This window comes from Myripristis murdjan, chromosome 24 (genome assembly GCF_902150065.1).
Source record: "Myripristis murdjan chromosome 24, fMyrMur1.1, whole genome shotgun sequence".
In the NCBI taxonomy this organism is placed as follows: domain Eukaryota; kingdom Metazoa; phylum Chordata; class Actinopteri; order Holocentriformes; family Holocentridae; genus Myripristis; species Myripristis murdjan.
This window is the reverse complement of record NC_044003.1, coordinates 8,587,218-8,608,298: the sequence shown is the minus strand read 5'-3', so window position 1 is coordinate 8,608,298 and position 21,081 is coordinate 8,587,218. Positions and strand designations below refer to the sequence as shown.

General features: G+C 41.5%; 2 protein-coding genes across 2 annotated transcripts; both read right to left on the bottom strand.

The window, feature by feature from the left end:
• Positions 1-109: 109 nt before the first annotated feature.
• znf292b (zinc finger protein 292b) lies at positions 110-16,731 on the bottom strand. The gene is made up of 8 exons (XM_030047116.1): positions 16,547-16,731; positions 11,261-11,415; positions 10,688-10,766; positions 9,778-9,913; positions 8,445-8,647; positions 7,573-7,709; positions 5,254-5,395; positions 110-3,923 (listed from the first exon to the last, which is right to left on the bottom strand). Exons 1-8 carry the CDS (start codon positions 16,709-16,711, stop codon positions 258-260), a joined length of 4,683 nt encoding a protein of 1,560 aa, XP_029902976.1. The 5' UTR covers positions 16,712-16,731; the 3' UTR covers positions 110-257.
• Positions 16,732-19,216: 2,485 nt separating this feature from the next.
• On the bottom strand, positions 19,217-20,350 carry htr1e (5-hydroxytryptamine receptor 1E). The gene has a single exon (XM_030047138.1). It carries the CDS (start codon positions 20,348-20,350, stop codon positions 19,217-19,219), a length of 1,134 nt encoding a protein of 377 aa, XP_029902998.1.
• Between the last annotated feature and the right edge of the window lie 731 nt (positions 20,351-21,081).

The window sequence follows — 21,081 nt, the reverse complement described above, 5'->3', positions numbered from 1 at the left end:
GGCATTAGGTTCAGTGTTCCCTGAATAACATAAGTTGTTTCTACGTTGAAAGTCGCCAGCCAGAATCTGCTCCCTCAGTCTCTTCTTGACATCCTGTTCAGTGCTCCTCCTCTGTATCTCAACCTGGTTGCTACTTGTTGATGCAGGACTAAGCTGAGGATCTGCTAACAGGGCCTGCTTCACTGTATCTGAAATTGTATCAGGTGTCTGACTGGTTGTCCTTGAACAACAGCCATCACTGAGGATTCCTCCAGTGGTCACAGGGTCTGCCGGAACACTGCCAGGAAGAGCAGCAGATGAGTTTTCTGAAAGGATTGAGAAAAAAGTGGGTCTGTGAAATCACTTGTGCCAAATGCAACACTTGACTGAGGATAATGGCCTGCGTATGAGTTGTCCTCCCTCTTCACCTGGATATTTCCAGTGTGCTGTATAACTGAGGTTTCTGGCAAACGCTCCACTGCTCCATAGGGCGCACATGTGTTTTGGAACAATGGCGGGGGAACAGGTGGTTGCTCAAACAGATCTGCCATATTTGAATCTGCCATGATTTGTTTGAGAATATCATCATTTGATTCACTGTGTCCATATGTCGGCAAATTAGTTTGTGGATAACTGGGAGGTGGAAAATCTTTTGGACCTGCTGAATCACTTGTAGCTGACTGACAAGACTTCTCCTGATAAACTGTAACAGGATTAAAAGACAACTGTGACTGCAGGGCATTAACTGTTTGTTCTGAATTGAGAAGATCAAGAAACGATGTTGGCAAGTCTGTGTTCAACTCTGTCTCATCATATGCTTTACAGTGGGAACGCTTGGACAAATGGCCTCCAAGGGATTTGGGACTGTCAAATTCTCTAAAACATCTGCAACAAAGGAATTTGCCATCTCTAATAATGGCTGGATTCTTTGTCCTTTTGCTTCTTTTTACCCGCTTTTGATTTTCCTGTTCATTTCTAGAAATGACATCGCCATTTTGAGATTGATTGTTAAGGCTTGCTTGACATACAGTATTTGCAGATGTAAAATTTGTATTCTGCATTATCTTTGTCATTTCTGGGGCCATAGAATTAGAGACCAAATTGCTTTTCATCTGTGAGGTGTATGGTGGAAGAGAACTCCCCACTTGTTGAGGTACTCCTTTTGCACTTTCTACATAAGAGGTCAACACAGACTGAGACCTATTTTCCATCAGAGGTGACTGCAGGGGCTCTGCTGGTCTGCTGGATCCCATCATGGAGCAAGGTGGAATACCAAGTGCCAGAGCTCCACTAGTAGTATCCATTTGTGGCATCGGCTGCATGTTTGATGGATATACTTGGGAGGAGCCACAGCTTTGAATTTGCTCATTTCCAGGTGCTGAATGCCAGTTATGACTTGCTTCAACTGGAGACTGCACAGGTATTAATGGATTTTGAGTGCTTCTTAACTGAGAGAGAACAATGGGATTCAAGACATTTTCCATTTGTACTCGAGCATTCTGGTTTGGATTAATCAAGGAATGGGATGGTGGAGTAGCATAGTCTGAGTTTGGAACCATGTTTGTAAAAGGGGAAGGCTGAATAACATTCTGCCTCTGTGGGACTGCACTAACCTGTTGATTCTGAATTGATGTGGGATTTCCAACAGATAGTGTGCTTGGTAATGCAGCGTGGGTAATCTTGATTTTTGTTCGAGCAAGTTTCCACTGATCGTAGAATTCAGGATGGACAGCTTTCATGTGCTTGGTAACGCTTCTGTAGGAGCTGTAGTGCCTTGTACAAGTTTCATATGCACAGTGATACCGTTCTCTCTCTGCTGCAGGGGGAACAGCACTGGATGAGGATGTCATTAAGTTCTCTGGCCTCTTCCCAGTTGGCGCTAGAGGAGTTACTGTTGGTGGAAGTGGTTGTGACATTGCTGTTGGCATAGTGTCCTGTGGTGGGCCTACAGTTAACAGGTTGCTTGTACACATGGCCTGGAGCTGTTCTGGTAATGGTACATTGCAGTCAGAGTTGTATCTCATTGAGCCAGTATTCACATTACTGGAGAACATTTGTGGCTGGCCTTGTAAGACATTTGTTTGACAGGTATGTGACAATTCATCTAAATTAGCTTTAAATGGAGGTATTACTTGGTTCTGCAGGGATGGTTTCATGTAATCAAAAGAATGTGCATCTGAAGTATTTCTACTTCTACTAGGTTCAGATGAGTGACAATTTATAGACTGGATTACAGAATTATCTGAACACTGTGTCTTGCTGACTGAAAAAGGCTCATTATGGAGTTCATGTTTGACTGCATATTGTCCTAAGTTTTCCATAGGTCTTTGTGCAGAAGTCAGCAAGTTCTCAATGGACTGTGCCACAACTCCATGGTCTGGGTGAAAAGGGCTTTCAGTGTCTTTGGAAATCTCCTGTGTAGGCGGAGTGTGATCAGAGAGCATTCGCTCTATCAGTGATGGACCAAGATCTGGATTTTGTGAGGTCTGTGGCTCTGAAGCTGGGGTTTCCTCCTCTTGAACAGAGTGCTCTTCTTGGTGCAAATCCAGCTGAGTTTGTGAATGGAACACCTTTCCACAGTCCGGGATTTTACAAGTGAATGTTTTATAATGCTGTGCCTCGTGGTCATAGAGTTTAAAGGCTTGATTAAAAATCTTTCCACAATTTGGAAACATGCATCTGGCCTTGAAGACAGCATGTTCTTTCCTGTGCACTAAGAGCTCAGCATTTGACAGAAAACTGGCCTTGCAATTTAACTGTATACAAATGTAAGGCTTCACACCACAGTGGACTTGTAAGTGGTCATTAAGGTGGGTAACATTTACAAACTGACGACGGCAGTACTGACAGATAACCTTTTTGCTCTGCATTTCAAGGTAACGCTTTGCCTCCTCATTGTCGCCATGAGCTTTAACATGTGCAAGAAGATTTTTAACAAACCTGAAGCTCTTTCTACAGTTTGTGACGGGACATGTGTTTTCCTCACCATTTTCTGTCTTACATCCAGTAACTCTAGTCTGAACGGTGAGAGTCAACCCCTCATTATGATCCTGGGAATCACCATTTTCTTTAGCAAAAATATGATTTTCTGTCTTAGCCTTTAGTGCTGCAATAACAGGGGCAGCTGTTTTAGGGTTAGCTAATTTCTTGTTTGTTTTCATTGCAGTTAGCCTTTCCTTGCATGACTGCTTGACATGTGATGCTACATGGGGAACCAAAATGTCTTTTGAGGTAAAAGTCTCAGCACATATTGGGCAGCTGTACAGTCCACCTTTCAAATGAGTCTGTGCATGGCGTACAATCCGATGGCCTAGAAATTCTTTGTCACACAACACACAGTACTGCATATATGCCTGCCAGTTTCTAAACCTGGCAGATATAAAACCTTTTTCTCTTAATTTCTTGAGCTCTTTGTTTTTCTGTCTCTTGTCGGTTATTTCCTTCAGTTCATTGGTGGTGTTCACAAAGCAGTCTGTGACATCCTTAAACCCTTCCTGACTGAAGCCCTCTCCCTCTTCCTCAGGAGCCCCAGGGCTTTCACAATCATTCAACAAGTCAATGGATGACACTATGGAAGCCTCTTCACCCATCATCGCAAGACACTGACGCTTCAGTGTTTTCCAGTCCCAGAATTCTGGATCAAAAGGCCACTGGGTCTTAAAAACCAGCAGGAGCTCACAGCGTAGCGAGTTGGGGACAGGCATATTCTCTTCCTCTAGTTTCTGATCCGGTTCATTGTAAAGAGTCTCTACAGCATAATATGAATCCACAGTGGGCTCCAGGAGGAACTCTGTAAGTTGGCAGGCTCGCTTGACTTCCAGGTCAGTAGGAAGCAAACAAGAAATAGTTTTACATACAGTGGCTTTTGTGTTCCCATCACTTGATTCCAACTGCAAAGCCCTTATGCACATTTCGATGCACACTGGCAGTCCAGCGTTGTCAAGCTGTGAATAAAAAGAAGGGATGTGTCATTTAAGCTGATACAGAGAAGGCAGGAAACTAGTCAAGAACTCAAGAGTCTCTTCCAATATATGCACACTAGATTAGGCTAGATTTTAGAGTATTTTAACTCTTCCAAATGATAGTGGGGTAGACAAACTTACAAGCCAAAACAAATAACCAAAATTTGACCAGTAGAGGACCTTAATTTCTGATCACTGAGAGTTGAGCACAAACAGTTGAGTCAATTTAATAATTACTAAAGAGAATAATAGGACATCATAACCCATGTTGGTTACAACTGTCCTTGAGAAGATTTTTTCTCAAAATTTCTTGTTACATGAATCCAAAATAATGTATGCATAATTATGTGCAAGCAGTTTCCCTGGTGGAAGTACTTTTTTTTTTTTTTTAAACTAACTGCTACTAACAATAAAATCACTATATTGCACTGTTCATTTATCAGCCTACACATAATTGCATAGTATTGTTTTTACATTCAGACTAAATAAGTCATTCTAATTTCAAAATAATATGTACCGACATTTTTAATAAAATATCTTAAGAGGAATTCTAGTCATTCAGGGTTTTCCCTGCCTTATAATTTCTTAGGCGCACCGCCTAGACGTTTTCACCGACCGCCTAGATCAAATGAACGAGGAAAGGGGAAAAAACGCACATCGACATATTCAATCTGCGGCTCCTTTAGGAATCTGTTGATGATGCTAGCTTGGATTGTCCGGAGGGAGTTAGGCGGGCACTGGGCCATACGTCATGAAATACTGACAACGGAATTAACCAATCACTGCAGCGAATAGTTTCTGCTTGAACGCTGAGAGGATGGCTTTCAGCCGCAACACATCCGCTGTAGGCTAGGCGGTGGTGGAATGTATGAATCCCCTAGCGCGAAAAACACAAGCGCTCGCAAATACCCGTGATCCATTGGCCATTTGCGTGACTTGTGTGAAGCGTGCAGATTAGCCAAATAAAACGGAATCTATTTCTAACGCGGAATTTGACATAACAACTGCACCGGCACCGCACGAGCCAAAGGGCAGAGAAACTCTCCAGCTACCGCAGCGCACTGACATAGATTGTGTAACAAAGTGAAGAGTTGTCCACTCCGCTGTATTTTCACTGGCTAACAGCAGCACACTGGCTTAGCTTGTCTATTCAGAGAAGAGGTATCACTTCGGCTTATTTTTTCAATCTGTGAAGCCCCAGGGAAAACCCTGTCATTCTTTCTAAGTAATTTCCACAAGGGGTGAGAGTGACCTCCCCTGCTTCATACGGCCCATATCTGATAAACAAGACAATAGCTGACTGTTTACTGACCTCCGATTGGATGACCTTGATGAGGAAGAGAATGTGATACACTGTTTTAGACAGTAAAGACATCTGCCGGCATCGGTCGAGGAAGGCCTGCTCTGATGGCTCTAATCGCTTCAGCAGCTTGCTCCAAAACAGAGTGAGCTCCCTGGTGAGAACAAAGTGAATAAAAGTCTTATATTACTGCATTACATACTGACCGTCACACAGAAACTGACCCTTCAACTTAATATTAATCATAAATGTAATGTACATGGGAAACTGGGTGGTCCAAAGCAAAAACAAAAACAAACAAACAAACAAAAAAATTATATAATACACATCAGAAAAGGACAACAAAACATGCAATAAAGGCACCCTACCTACCAGCCAGAAACATGAAGAGGTTTAAGTAAAGTCACAGACTGATTTCTTGCCAGGTGTATTTCCTGGTTTCTTTACAAAGTATTAGTGATATGCTCATGCAGAGCAATATATCTAAGCTATACAAATACTCATTTGGACAAGGGATAATAAAGGGTAATACTGGTATTTTTAAGCCTGATCCGTATTTTTCCATCATTTTGGGTCTAAATGACTGACAGGGAGGAAAATTTTTGGAATTGGTCTAGAATTGAGCAAGACCGCTTCAGCCAACAGCCGCAAAATGAGCTGCAATACAATCCTTAGGGGCAATTGCGACCTCAAAGTACATCCACTGAAAGTGCTTGATTTGCCACTGACAGGCTAAGGTTGTTATTATAAGGGTCCAACCTGAAACAGAAGTCTCGCTCTGAAATCTTGCGAGAGGTTAGTTAGAGTTAGTAGGTTTGCAGGAAGTGTGTGAGTGAGAGTTGGAGAGAGGAGTGCTGGGAGGGAAGAGTTTGTTGTGCTGGAGTACAGGACGTGCTTAGTGTTACCTAAAAGAAAAAAAAAATCTGTGTTTAAGCTTATCGGAGAATTGTGTCACACTTCATACAGTTTTCATAGAATAGCCTTGTTGGACAGGGACACACTGAGGTTGTGACTAGTTGTGCTACACTTATGCCCCTTTTCCACCAAAAAGCACCTGGTGCTAGTTCGGTGCTGGTGCTAGAGCCAGTGCTTAACTGGTTCCAACAAAGAACCTGTTTGCTTTTCCATCGGCCAACAGCCAAGCGGAGCCAAGTTAGACCTACGTCATTACGTCATCGTAAAACGTGATCACGTGGGTGTGCGAGACGCTCGCTCGGAATCACAACAACAAACATGGACGACCCATCGTAGCGGTGCAAATACTGCTCGTGTGTTTACAAGCCTACATTGCAGTCCAGAGGCGATAAAACGCAATTATGGCCGGCCAACCGTCGTATTCGTGGTTGGAACGAACGACAACTGCATTTAGCTATGCGTTTATAGCGTTCACTGTTCCCGTTTGGGTCTGTAAGCCCACCCACCAATGACATGGTGGGTCGCGTCATCGGTTCTTTCTCTGGCCCCTGTTTAGCCCCTGCTCGAAGTTGGTGCTTGCCTGGAACCGATTTGGAACCAGTTTGGCCCATGCTTGGGCAGTGGAAAACCAAAGAATTGGTGCTAAGTCAGGCACTGGCTCTGAACCAGCCCTGGAACCGCTTTGGTGGAAAAGGGGTTATAGAGTCCTGTCTGTACACTGCCCCTTGCAGACCATTGGGTTTGCAATCACTATTTGACTGGAATGATTAGTGCCAGCCCAAGAGGAAAAGAAATCCTACACCAAAAGAACTTTTTCTTAAGAAAAATGTTTCTGCTGCCGACAGAGTGGAGGTAACGTTAATATTATTAGGTTGAGTTTCTGTGATGACCTGGCATCAGTACACACAAAAGCTTTCCTTATAATAACAGTAAGTCTGTCAATGGCAAAAACAAGACTTTTTGGTGGACGCACTTTGACAGACAGAATTGCCTCCAAGAATTACACTGCAGCCCATCCACAGCCCCCAGCTTACTCAATCAAGGTCAATACCGGACCAGTTCCATTTTTAATCTCTATTAGTCGTTTAGATCCCAAATGATACAAAAATTGGTCCCAGGTTTAAAATTACTAGTGTTAACCTTTAAAGCTTAAGCACTTGTGCAATTTATTTTCATGTTGTGTAAGTGCTGCCATGGGTAAATTCAGATTTTTCTGTAAATTCAAGCATACATACACTGATATTTCTGAGGGAGACACTTCGAGACAGCTAAGCAGAGTGTTAACTGACTCGCCTATCAAGGTTTTGTCCGGCCAAGTTGAGACAGCTAATCTTACTCTCATTTATTATCAAATCCAGTACGGTCTATGTGGATGAAGTTAAAATTGTGCAAGTGCAACATGTTTTTTTTTCTTACCAAGCACAGTAAGTGTCTCCTTGGAGGAGCTGGCGGGTCAGGAAGGCAGAGCACAAACTGAAAGCCGCCTTCTCGTCTCCCTCTGATTCAAGATTGCAGATCATCTCTAATGCATCACGGCAGTCCACCTTAGAAAGCTGTGGAGAAAAAATGTGTGAGTTACTGCAGTTTTGTTTCAAAACACTATATATGCATTTTGGGAGATTGGGCTCATTCATCATGCAATATTTAGAAACCATAGACAATCCAGTTTTTAAAAATGTTATCAGAGCTATCATCTACAGACCAAAGTTAGACACTATCCCTTTAAAAAAATCTGGATATTGTTCTAATTTGCTAAAGTTATAACCAATAGGAATTCAAGTGTATGCACTTAAAGTCTAATACATGTTCATTTAGAGTATTACTGTGCAAAATAAATAAATATCCAGGGGTCAGTGATCAAATTAATATCATTAACACCATGTAAAACAAATGATTAAAGTTCCCCTGAAAAATAAACAAAATGTGCAAATGTTAAGACATTTTTTTCCCAATACCAAACAATCCATATAAAAACAATTTCACACTGCAACTCGCACCACAAGCAAACTGTGCAAGTCATGTGTTTCACACAAACAGAAGAGGGGAGAAGGAACATGTGTATGTGCACACCGGGTGTGTTAACAAGCAACCACTTGTAAACAAAGCGAGCATGGCCTAGTGGGACAAAACTGTGGCAGCTCAAAACAGATGAGTGTGTGTGAGAATTATTTAGGTGCGACTGTAACTTTAATCTCTTCTGCACAAGTAATTATTTTCCTCTCTTCCTCCTGTGTTTTATCATCTACAGGTGCATGCTAATTAACAATAAATTATCCAATGTGACTTACTTCATCCATTAAGTGATCCTGTTCTGAGGTAGCACAAAGACAGACAAGGTGCATCTGCTTGAAGAGTCCCTTCCCTTCGAAGGCAGGACACTCAGAGCATGTCTTTGCCAGAAGCGCAGCCTTGCCCATCTGGTTCTCTTTGATCAGATGCTTCACTCTCATCTCCAACAAGACAGGCCCCTCCAGTGCCAGAAATTCATGAACTGAAAGTCAGAGGAAATTGTGATAATCTAATTCTCTTCCTGTACTTCAGTGGTTTCAAATACATGACAGGATTGCATTCATCTATTGATGAATTTTAAAGCAAACAAATGAAACGCCTGACGCTGTCTATTTTGCATTAGCTGCTCTATCACTTTTCACCTTCTTCTATGACACAATCAAAACAACTGATGAGTGACCTTAATTTTTCTTAGCCGTATTTGAAGGTTTTGTTCACGATGCATGTCATGTATGTTGACAGTGATTGGGAAATATGACAGTCAAGCAGATAACAACACCAGTACTTCACATTTCTCTTCAGACCTACACAGACAGCAGTGTAACATGATCGACTTTATTAGGTGTGTAGTCAAACAGGTATCAAGATTCAACGATATAGCTGGAACAATTAGTCGGCAGAATATTAACTGTTCATAATTTTGGCAACCAATTAACTTTAACTGTTTAAGTCATTCATCAAGTAAAAAAAACAAACATTTGCTGCTTCACAAATGCTAAGAATTACTTGCTTTTCTCAGCTTCATACCATTACAGAATACTAGTGAACAACTTCTGTTCAAGAGTAATCTGCATGCAGGTGCCTATTAACAAAAACTGATGAAATGTAAAGAGGGGGTAGTAACTTCTGCTGTAACTTGCAAACTGTCCCTTTTTCCCACAAAAAGCTGCAATATTTACCGAGCAAATAATCTTTAACATTTAGTACAATTTGTACAGTAAATGATGTGTTGTCATGTGTCTGTGCCACGTTTTACATATCACTGTGTCAATCTTCTTTCATATGATGTTTGTCACACATAACTTTCGTATGCCTGACAAATGTCTCTTACTGAAACACTGCAGTTCTTTGGTGAATAAAACCTGGAAGTTCTGCAACATACAAAAGTATGAGGGACCACCTCCTTTCTACATCTCATTACATTTTTTTTCTTACTGCTATTCATATTAAGGAAGCAGTTTTAGCAAACATGCTATTTTGACTGACACACATGCTGCTCCTAATTTTATAAGACTTTGTGCAATTCATAAGGATTTCGAGAAGTGGACATTACATTCAGTCTCTAATATTGTTCAGACCTGTGTAGGAACTTAAAAGTAAAATGAGACCCACCTTGTTCTGGCGGTAAAGTGTCATTGGACAGGAGGCCTTGGAGGACACTGTTGGTCCAAACACCATTGTGCTGGCCCAAAGCAGACAAAAGAGACAGCTGAGAGATGCCGTTCTCCTGCAGCCTGGCATGGGCATACTATACAAAACAGAAAGTCTAATGTCACTTAAAGACGCCACCCACAAATTATTTGAACATGTCAAATTTTGAGGGAAACAAGTCTTTGGAAATTTCAATCATTACTCAAAACATGAGTAATTTACTTCCTCAGACACATCTTTCAATGCACCTGAACACGTTGTCAGTGATGTTTCCTGGGTCATTGGGTGTTTTGGGTCTTTCAACACCAGACACCCTCACCCAGGATCTCCTTCCCTGAGCCACAGCCACCTTAAGGCCTCTTGCGCTGCTTCCATGAACATTTTATAGTCTAATGCTTACTGCCCCGCTGATGCAAAGGATTGTTTACTTAACAATAGTAAGGCCAGTGTATTCGACGAGACACATTCCATTTTGATCATCATTTCATGATTCTGAAAATCTCACACTGGTTTGCAAAGTGGAGAGACATTTTGAAAGCTGAGATTTTAGCTCTAAAATACAAAACAGCTGTCAGCTGATGGCAGCTTGTCCTTTATAGTGTCAAATGGTAGAATTAAAAATGCAAACGAACCTGTTAGAGCTCTGTGACAGGTAGAACTTTTTCACACTGTCAGCTGTCATGTGAAAAACTCCATTATTTTCAGAGTGAACAAATATCTTGCATCCAAACATCCACTGCATAAACATATCCAGTGGTGGAGTGACAGTGTTTCAACATGGAGTGCTCGTGCTTCAGTAACAGCTCTGGCTTTACACAGACTGACAACTAGAAATGTATCTGTCCATGAAAATGACAAGCCTGTACTTTACCTGGACAGATGACTTGAATTCTTTCCATAAATCACCTGGAACTTCCTCCTTCAGGGAGAGCAAAAGCTCCACAAAACTCCTGCAAAATGAACAGCAAACAAAACAGGCTCACTTTAACATGTCAGCAATAAATTAAAAGTATAACACGTACAACACAAGCACCTAACACTGCATAGATTTATAGCGAGCAGGCTATAAAGTACACTTTAAAAGCAGCTGCATCTCAATATTGGGAAAAAGTGCACTCAGCATGGTAAATATGAGCGTAAAACCTTAAGAGTAGCTGTAATTAGTCAAATATCTTCTAGTGGCACTGGCACAAAGAAATAGGGATAATAACCAGTACTCATGAGTAACATATGTAACAAGTCTTATTGGGATGGGCAGTGACTGAAACTGAACACAAATGATGGGTAACAGCTGAAATGCATTTGTTGTCCATGCAATAAGTAAGACTTATTACATACTTCACTCGTAAGTGCTGGTTAGGGTTAAATTCTTATTTAGATTATTAATCACAGGCCATGTGCCCAAAGATGGACTTTGAGCATGCATAATTTCTTTAGTACTTACAGAGAAAGCCTTTCCAGCACTAGGGGGACATTTTCACACTGTAGGGACAGGTATGGAGAGGCCTGGGCGTAACTCAGCAGGGCTACAATGTACACTTCCACCAGGGGCAGAGGCTCGTCCTCAATCCTCCAACGCCCTGCATACTCCAACAATGTCTGCAGAGAGGAGGTACAAGTGATTAACTCACCAAAAGGCAGTTTAAGAGACTGTTTACACTGACAAATGAACTGCTCTAAACATAAACAAATGGCAGTCTAGACATTCTCAGAATGCAAACATTAGGCTACACCATAAAAAATTCCTTCTGACAGTTTCAGTGTAGTCCTAACATGTGGTAATAAAAATAGAGCTGTCTTCAGGAAAATAAGTCTACAAAGCACTATCATTATGGAACAAGACTGTGGTGACAAGCTGTCTGAACTTAAGACAATAAAATAATGACAACCCATGATACCAGGGCTGAGTGATATATCAAATTTATATCAAAAACGTGGTATGAGTCTAGCTGTCATCTTTGTAGTGGAAAATTACAGCTCCTGTCTCCCCTGATCCACACGAATCTCAGGTCACACACTATTCAGGAGCATAAAGATGAAGCTTTCTTTGCCCTTGTACCATAAATGAAGTGCTTTGTTATCTTGTACAGACTAATTATCCAATGAGAGCAAGATATTTATTCCGTTCCTTTGTCTTTTCCACAAAACAAACAACTTCCAATAAGCAGAGAATGTGCTAATGTAGATTTAGATGCCTTTATTGTCATTGTATACTCAATACAACGGAACTGCAGTAGCTCATCACAGTGGAAGTCATAAATATACACATAAACATGCACATAAGAAGAATAAATAAAATCACTGGATTTAAAAGTGAGAGACTTAAAAAGCATGATTTAATGTACACCACCCATGCTGTGTGGATTCTCTGCTCGCTGAATGTGGTGATTTCACTGATTAGTCCTTTCTCTCTGCTTGAAGCTGAGGTAATCAGCGAAATCACCTCATGGAGTATTTTGGTTGGAATGAAAACCTGCAGCCTCCTGGCCCTCCATGGCACATGGTTTGACACTCATGACCTAGGTGTTAGCAAAAGCTGACAAAAGCAGGGATAGCCACCATAGGGGAACATATACAGAAAAGAGCACCACCTACAGGAAGTAAAACTCCATCAACAGAAAATCCAAGTAAGAAAGGGAGCTGAGTGATTTCTGGGAAAAGCTTTGCATAAACACCACAGACATGCCTACTTATAATGAAAAATATGCCTAAAACTCCAAAACGAGAATGTTGCATGATACATTTTTAATGGTAGGCAGTGACTTGTTTGTTTTAGCAAAATATATCAAGTGAAATTTTTCATCCCAAAACACACACACAGAGTTTTGAAATGCATCCCTTCCAGCCGATCCACGCTGCATTATTATGAAAAAGCTACATCTCCTACTGATAGGTTTTCCCTCTCGTAGTATCCTAGTCATTATAAGCGCTCCTGCTGGCCTTTGTTAGAGGGAGAGGGGGTGGCTCGTCGGGCTGTATACCTGCAGGGGAGGAGCAGCCTGTGGGGAAGTGAACCGAGCCGCGCACAGACAAACAGCTCCATTTACAGAACACACAATCTCCTTCTCAGATGTCTCAAGTTCAGCCTACACATACTCGTGATCTTCCACCCACAGCATCTCCCTCTGAGCAGTTTACTCTACTGGGTGTTAGATGGGCAGGAAAAACAATACCGACTTGCAAAAGGCAGCAAAAACTCCTATAACATGACACAGGGATTAATCTAAGCTTCTGAGGCATTTAGAGGGCAATGCATGTGTGGGGGAGGCTCATGGTCTCGGAGTGAGAAATGCGGACACAACAAGTACAGGTTCAAGTGAAATCAAATCAGCTTCCCAAACGTTTAAAATATACTTCAACTGGAATCAAAAAGCGTGTGATTAAAATCTGGTTTGATTGACTTTTATTGGCTTGAATGAAGTGATGTGTGTCACCTCAAGGAATTAGTGGGACTGAGAACAATAAATGTCACTGAACCTCATGACAGAAAATGGTTTCTTGACAACCATGTTTACCATGTTCATTGAATCCTGGAACACATAATTCCAGAGTATTGGGAAACTATAACATTATCAATAATAAAGCAGTTAAAAACACTGCCCCCAGCATGTATTGATTTCCATTTAAGATGTAACTCAGACAGGAAATACATTGAGTCAGCAATTCACTTCTGCTTTTTGACTGACCCAACTAAAATTTTGTAAGCTGTATAAAGCATCTTTCAGACAAGTGTTTCAATGTCTCAAGTGCTGCAATAACACAAAAAAAGTCCCACTCACACACCCTGTCTTGCACAAGAATTGGGAATGCTTCACCTAATGACCTCATGAGTAACCTTATGAAGCCTCAAGTAAGGTGCCGTCACTATTTGTTTGCCAACTGCATTTTTTTTTTTTTTACAAAGATGATTTGAGGGTAGGTGTCATTTATCATTTCCAAATGATAACAACATCTTACGACAACAACTCAATCAGTGGACCCCTAATGTACAAGTTGGGAAAGCCTGAATTTAATGTGATTTTACAGGTTTGCTGCTATTTTAAGTCCCTAGATAACTGTCATAATATGGTGGAGGGAGATAAAACATTTCACGGGGCAGGGCATTCGTTTGGTTAAAAAAAAAAAAATCTAGTTAATGAAAAGGCTATTTAAGTGATAGTGTGATTTCCTTTTCACATTTGTACCAAACAAATTTACATCTGGAAACTACAATTTGTAGACCCGTGTATCTCTGTGGCACCATGATCCTTTACTGACAATAATGTTTGGTCACACATTTTATCTTTATCAAAAACTTGCAGCTCCTGCTGTTGGGATACTGCACTATGCCGTATTGCGATTAAGCTCATTTTTCAAACAACCCTTCAACAGATTTGCAATAACTTGTCCCAAGCTAACTGCATCTGGCTGCACTGCATAAGTGCTGATAGCCTAATTGTGTGCAGAGGCGGTGCTGTCAGTAAGACTCCTGCCCCCAGAGCATGTTAACTTGTTGGCCTGAGATCAAAACCTGCAAGAACTGTTTCACCACTGTATCTCATCTGTATAAGCTAAACTTCCTTCCAGCTCAAGAGATAAATACCTAGAGGTGACTGAAGATGAGTGCACAGTAATAAAAAAAAAAAAAAAAAAAAAAAAAAGAGTAGACAGGCGTGCAAGCCATAAAATATACATTGCAATAAACCTCAGCTGCGAGGCTTTGCTCTGGTCAGAGGTTTCATATCAGAGCAGACTATCTCTCCTGTAAGCTGTGGCTGGGTTTGCTTTTATCAGTTATTGTTTCTCTGTAACTCAAAAGATAACCTTTTCATCCGTAGGCCAACATTACATGTGAAACTTATTCATGCCACTGAGTTTTTGTTTTTTTCTGGAGTTTCATCAAATGAAAATTATTAACTGGGTTTGCATCATCGTTTGGAATGTTCCGCATGGGTTTGGTGACATAGCAACAGTAAAAAATTAATTTCTAACATGCAACCAACTGCCTGGAAGCTGCACTGTGTAACATCAGACTTCATTCTGAAACAGAAAGCCTCCATGATGTGAGTATGGCACTAAAAATCACAAATGCGTGAGGATGTTATCAGTAATTCAGAACTGAATGTTTTCAGATTTTACAAACTGATTCCTTTTCTGCTACTCATTATGCAACACAGCCACATTCGTGTTTTGCTGTCAGAATCATCAGAATTATCTATAAAACAAAACGACACTGCAGTCCAGGCATCAGATCTACCAGTACAGTACTTTCATAACATGTCTCCATTGCACAGGAACCTGCCATGACAAGAACCAACCATAACTTTGCCCTTTAAACTCATAAGAACTTAGCAGGGCATGGCGTATCGTGCAGGTTATTTCCACTGGTTCTGAAGTGGTTTCCAATGGCAACGATGCAGTTCCAGGTAAAGTTCCTGGAACCTGATTTCAGCCCCTTCTCAGGAGGTGACACTGAAATCTCGAGCTCCAGGATCTTATAGGAGGAGCGAGCGAGGTTGTTGATTTTGATTAGCCAAAGCACTTCTGTCTGCTGTGCTAACACTTCTGTAAATATATGCCATCAGAGAGCTACAACCCAACACAGCCAGTGGGAAAAACAACAGACTGCAAAAATAAACAGGAGAAACAATGCAAACTGCAAGTTCAACAAACAGGTGCATGTCGTGATCAGTATCTGGGGAGCATAAAGTAGCTACCTTGGCTCTGCATTGTCGCTTTAAAACACAAGTGCATTGTATTACCAAAATATGTACATACGCTTAAGCAAAGTGTTCATTTTATTGGTTACCGTTTGTTGCTGGAGGCATCGCCATTCAGCGTGCAGATCCAATCGGATGGACCTCACACCACACAGCCTGTTTCCCCATTCACTGAATTACACCGAGATCAATCTAAAACAGCATCTAAAACAGGAATTTGTCCATGCAACTAAGCTGAATAAACACGTGCCTGCGCTGCACACGCACACCCAGGCTGGTTAACGCACACACCCACAAAATGCACAGCAGTAAACATGCCTGAACCCTTGTGCAATCTCCCTACACACTGCGCTTGGTGCAAAGTGTTTACTCACTGCACGATTCTGGACATTAGCTTTAAACGTACAAGCTACAGTTAAATGTGACGCCCGCCGAGGGAAATGTCAATCCAACACTGAAAACAATCGATTAAATTATTCTTACGTGCACGCGCATGTAGCCAAACATGCCGGACTAACAAGCTAAGCTAAATGGAAGTAGAGGAGGAGGGTAGGAGGGTGGTATGCTAAGCGTTAGCCGCGGTTACTACATACATATGTTAACTTATTTACATATGTATGAGTCTATCTGTATGATTTCTGTGCCATACAGTAGCTCGCCCCATGTCTGTTTGAAATAATTTAAGAATTCTAATGTCAGTTGCAACCGTTACTTCTGCTTACACGGCATTTAACGTTAGCCAGCGTATGCTAAGCAGGACGGGACGTTAGCAGCGCTGATAGCCGGGGGTTAGTTTGCTTAATGCGGCGATTTCACAGATAAATCGGGATTTAAACTCCAGTCCGCTTCGATAACTGCATCTTCATTGGCCCCCCCAAACACAAACAACAACCAACTGCGGCCCACTCAGCTGAACACCCGATACATCAGCAGGAGGAACCAGGACGTAGCCGTTACCATTAACCTGGCTGGTGCTGGTGCTAATGCTAACGCTAGCCTGTTTGATGAACACCGAGAGGGACACAGCGTACCCGGCAGAACTCCTGGCAGTACTGAGACGAGGGCTGGACCGGAGACCCGCTGCTGTCCCGCACCAACACTTCTTGCAGGTCTTGTAAACGCCGTCTGAGCGCCCCGACCGTTGCAGCGACGCCGCTTTCGGAACTACGGTCTTGTTCGGCCTCCTCGTCCGCCATCTTCACACCCAGCTCCAGCGCGTAGCACTGCCGCGTTACGTCCTCTGCGCGACGCAGTGTTTACGCACTGATGCCAGCGGAACGTGAGCTGCCCTGAAAGGCTGAGGCTGACTGTGACAGATTATAAAGTCACACATTTAAGGGGAAAAAAAAAACACGGGAAATAGCTCTTCTTTTACCTTTTTTGTCAAGGAAACACATGGCTTCACTTCGCTGAATCCGCTTCTTGGCTCTTGGTTCCTTTACCCAAAAAAGTACAAGAAAAACTGTAATTCAGATTTTTTCCCCTTGTAAATTTGTGACTTTATAATCTCAGAATTATTGAGCTTTTTCCTCATAAATTTGTGAGTTTTTTCTGTTAAATCAGAGAGAATTTCTGTTTTTTTTTCTCTCGCAAATTTGTGACTGTATCTGGATTTTTTATTTTATTTTATTTTATTTATTTATCTTTACTGAAGACTGAATACAATTGTATTAGTATGACAAATTAAAGAAAAAATGTTTTAATTAATTTATTGATTTATTGATCAATTTATTGGTCAACAAGCCACATGTGTTGACTTTGCCAGGTTGGATTAGCCCCACACTGCAGATGCTGCTGTTTGTATCAGGCTTGCAGCTGAGGACATCATCCTCATCAAATTCTGATTAAGTGACAAGGAAATACTTGAGATTTTAGCCCAGAATCACAATATAATCATGCGTGTATGTACTTTGAATAGACATTGCTGTGACTTGGCCCTAATCCTTTATAATTAGACTTCATAATCTCAGAATTTTCACGTTTTTTTTTTTTTTTTTTCTCTCATAAGCTTACCACTTGGATCTCAGGGAATCTCAGGGTTTTTTTTCTCATAACTTTATGACTTTAATCATGGAAGTTCTGTTTTTTTCCCCTCTGAATATCCCAAGGAGCTTTTCTCTTGACAAAGTTTCACAGAAACCTACAGACATTAATGTTAATTCCAAAGTAAACCTTAAATATAAACTTTGAGAGAAAGATCCTCAAAAAACAGCAGCCATCCAAAATGACTCCTGTGCTATTTATTGAAGCCCTATAGGCAATAATAAACTAGTAATCTGTTCTTTTCCGTATTCATAGAACTTACGGCATTGTACCACATTAGTTGATATAAACTGAAATTACCACCAAAAAAAAAACTATGTTCAAACAAAGTCACTTGGATTAAACAATTGCTAAATAATCCCACATCCATTTGGAACTTCTTTTCTTTAATCTGTAATTAAAGGGTTGATAAGATCCCCTTTAAACTGTCCAGTTTCCATCGACAAAGGTCGCTTGCTTGGTTCCTCATTAATTAATGTAACGTCTCTCCTCAAATAACTTATTTTATTTATTGACAACAAATCCACATTTATGAGATATGGTTCACAAATTATATTATCTTGGTGAGGCAGATGTTTTAGGCAATCTCTCCTTGGGTGTTAATATTCTTAAAAGACACTGTAGGTCACAACACAGCTAGAGTGATGTCTCTGTTCCCTATGCAATTACTTACTCAAACAACTTTTTATTTGGAAAAATAGTTGGAAATTAAACCCTATAACTATTTATTGACTGATAAAATCAGGGAAGTCTCCTTTAAAATGATGTACAGATATTACCCTGCAAATCATCATCTTGTCAGGATGAAAAAGGATGTAGGACACTCCCAGGAACACTTTGTCCATTTGTTTTGGCGCTGCGCCTGCACCAAAAGGCTTTGGAGGGACCTGATTAGATTTATTATTGATAATATTGACTCTGATCTCACTTTTACGGCTTGAGAATGCTTTGTTTGATTTCAATAAATGTAATGTCAGTACAATCAAATTGAATTATTAACCTCATCATCCTTGTGGCAGAATTTCGAATCCGACTTTAATACTCTTAGGCTAATCCTTTATTTATTATATTTGAACATGAAACCAAGCGACACATGAACACAATTTTCTCCTCCAAAAATCAAGGCTGTCAAGGCACTAAGTTTCTGTACCTCATTTAATGTATTTGTACAAATTAATCATGTTCTCTTGCTTTGTGTATATATTATGTATACTGCATTGTGTTTGTTTATTTTATAGTGACTGATTGATTGATTGATTGATTGATTGATTGATTGTATAATAATTTTGTATAATAAAAGAATGAAAAAAAAAAAACTCAGGCAAAGGTGCAAAATTCAGTGCAGAAAACATAAAGGCTTTTTTTCAGTTTTCTGTGGCTTTAAGTATGCACATCACATAGGCATGTATCTAGTTTCTCATGTTATGGAGTAGATATAGCAGAGCTGGAATGCTGCATGTGTTTTGTCACCGGCGAGCAAAATATTTTTTATTCAAAGGATCCTCACCGAGTAAAATAATCAACACATTCAGTTGTATTTATTATTTTTTTTTAATTTTATTTGAAAAAGCACATCACACTCCATACTGCAAACAAAACAGACTGCATGTAAATGAATGGTGTGCACATTCCCTTTGGTGCAGAGTTTAACCTCCAACCTACGCATGCTCCTTCCGTCTGAGCAGTTTCTTAAAAGCCAGCTTGAAGTCGTCATTGAAGCTGGTGTACAGCAAGGGGTTGATGAGAGAGTTGATGTACCCGAGCCACGTCAGGAGATCAGAGACAAACGGGGAAGGCTGTAACACCCGTAAACCCACCAAGAGCTCCTTTATAAAGAAAGGCAGCCAGCAGATGATGAAAGCCCCGAGGATGAGGCCGAGGATTCGCGCCGCCTTCCTCTCACGGGAGGTGCATATCTGGTTTTTCTCATCGGGCCCGTCCATGTCTGTCTCGAAGGACGGGACGCGGATGGTGACGTTGAGCTTTTCGATGGCCAGGGTGGGATCTGAGTTGGACAAGTCTGACACGCAGTATGTGTGGGACACGCGGCAGTGGTCCATAGAGTTCTGGCTGCCCATGCTCCGGCTGCTGAGGTGCCGAGAGGAGCCTCGTTTCTGGTATAGAGTCTTGGCAGCGTGGTAAATCCTGTAATATAAGATAAGGATGACGATCATAGGGATGTAAAAGGCCCCAAAAGTTGAATATATGGTGTAGCCCAGGTGGTCGTGCTCGATGATGCATTTCTTGACGCCGCTGCCGGGCCTCTGCCTCCAGAATAAAGGCGGCATGGAGATGAAAATGGAGATGACCCAGACGATCCCGACCATGACAGCCGCCCGCCTGGCCGACCTCTTACGGGCGTACTCGATAGCTTTGGTGATGGCCCAGTAGCGGTCCAGCGCGATGACGCACAAGTGCAGGATGGAGCAGGTGCAGCAGGTCATGTCGATGCTCAGCCAGGCCTCACACACCACCTGGCCCAGCGTCCACGTCTCCATGGTGATGTAAAGGATGCTGATCGGCATCACCAGGATCGCCACCAGGAAGTCAGTGACGGCCAGGGAGCAGATGAGGTAGTTGGCGGGCAGGTGGAGCTTCTTGGTGGTGCAGATGGCAGCGATGACGGCGATGTTGATCAGCGCGGTGAGGAGGGTGAGGAGGCCGAGCACGACCACCACCACCGCCATCCTGTCCGTGAACCTCGCCGCCTGGAGGCTGCTGGTCGGGGGTCCCGTGCAGTTTGTGATGTTGGGCGTCGTGGTCGTGTCCCCGAGGTACCGCTCCATCTCCATCCCTGCGCGGCGCCAGGCCTCTCGCTCCCTGGAGGCTCGCCCAGGGAGACAGCGCTCTCTCAGGGGTCAGAGGTCATCCTGTAAGAGACAAAACACATCATCAATCATACTGGTGACAGTAACAGATTCAAGCACCCTGTCATGTAAAGTCAAGTAGTTTTTGGGGGTTTTTTTTTGAGCAAATCTGAGGATGTTTGTGATTTGTTGTGTGTTTGTTGGCATATACTAAACACAGTAGGCAGAAATTATACACCCAGTTAAACCTTTGAAACCCAGGAGCCATTCTACTTTTGCTGAAATTGAATTTATAAAGCTATAATTATAATAACTGCATGTTTTTTCTTGTATTGCCCCCTAATTTACTAATCTTCTGGAATTGACTTGTATTTTTTTTTTTTTTTTTTTTTTAGTAATTTTCTCTAAATATATACATTTTTTGGACTCATTTGCTAATGGCATTTCCTCCCATGTTTTTGACAGAAATGAAGTGAATTTGCCTAAGTTTCAAAAGGTTAAATGTGTATGAAAGATACCTTTAACAAAGACATTTCAACACAAGATATGTGATGTCGATGCATCATCACTCATTTGATGTCTAACTTTTCCAAAGTCTACAAATTGGGGCTCTGTCTTCTCTAAGAGTTATTATATTATTAAGAAATTATTAAAGAGAAGCATGTAAAGGGGTATAGCCCCATTTACAAGCAGGTTATAATTCCTGAACAAGAATC

Excerpts from the sequence above, each read along its gene's own strand:
- znf292b (XM_030047116.1), bottom strand. The coding sequence starts at position 16,711 with ATGGCGGACGAGGAGGCCGAACAAGACCGTAGTTCCGAAAGCGGCGTC. Across the intron at positions 9,914-10,687 it reads AATTCAAGTCATCTGTCCAG|TATGCCCATGCCAGGCTGCA; the intron begins GTAAAGTACAGG and ends TGTTTTGTATAG. Across the intron at positions 5,396-7,572 it reads GGAGACACTTACTGTGCTTG|GGAGCTCACTCTGTTTTGGA; the intron begins GTAAGAAAAAAA and ends TGTTCTCACCAG.
- htr1e (XM_030047138.1), bottom strand. The coding sequence starts at position 20,350 with ATGGAGATGGAGCGGTACCTCGGGGACACGACCACGACGCCCAACATC.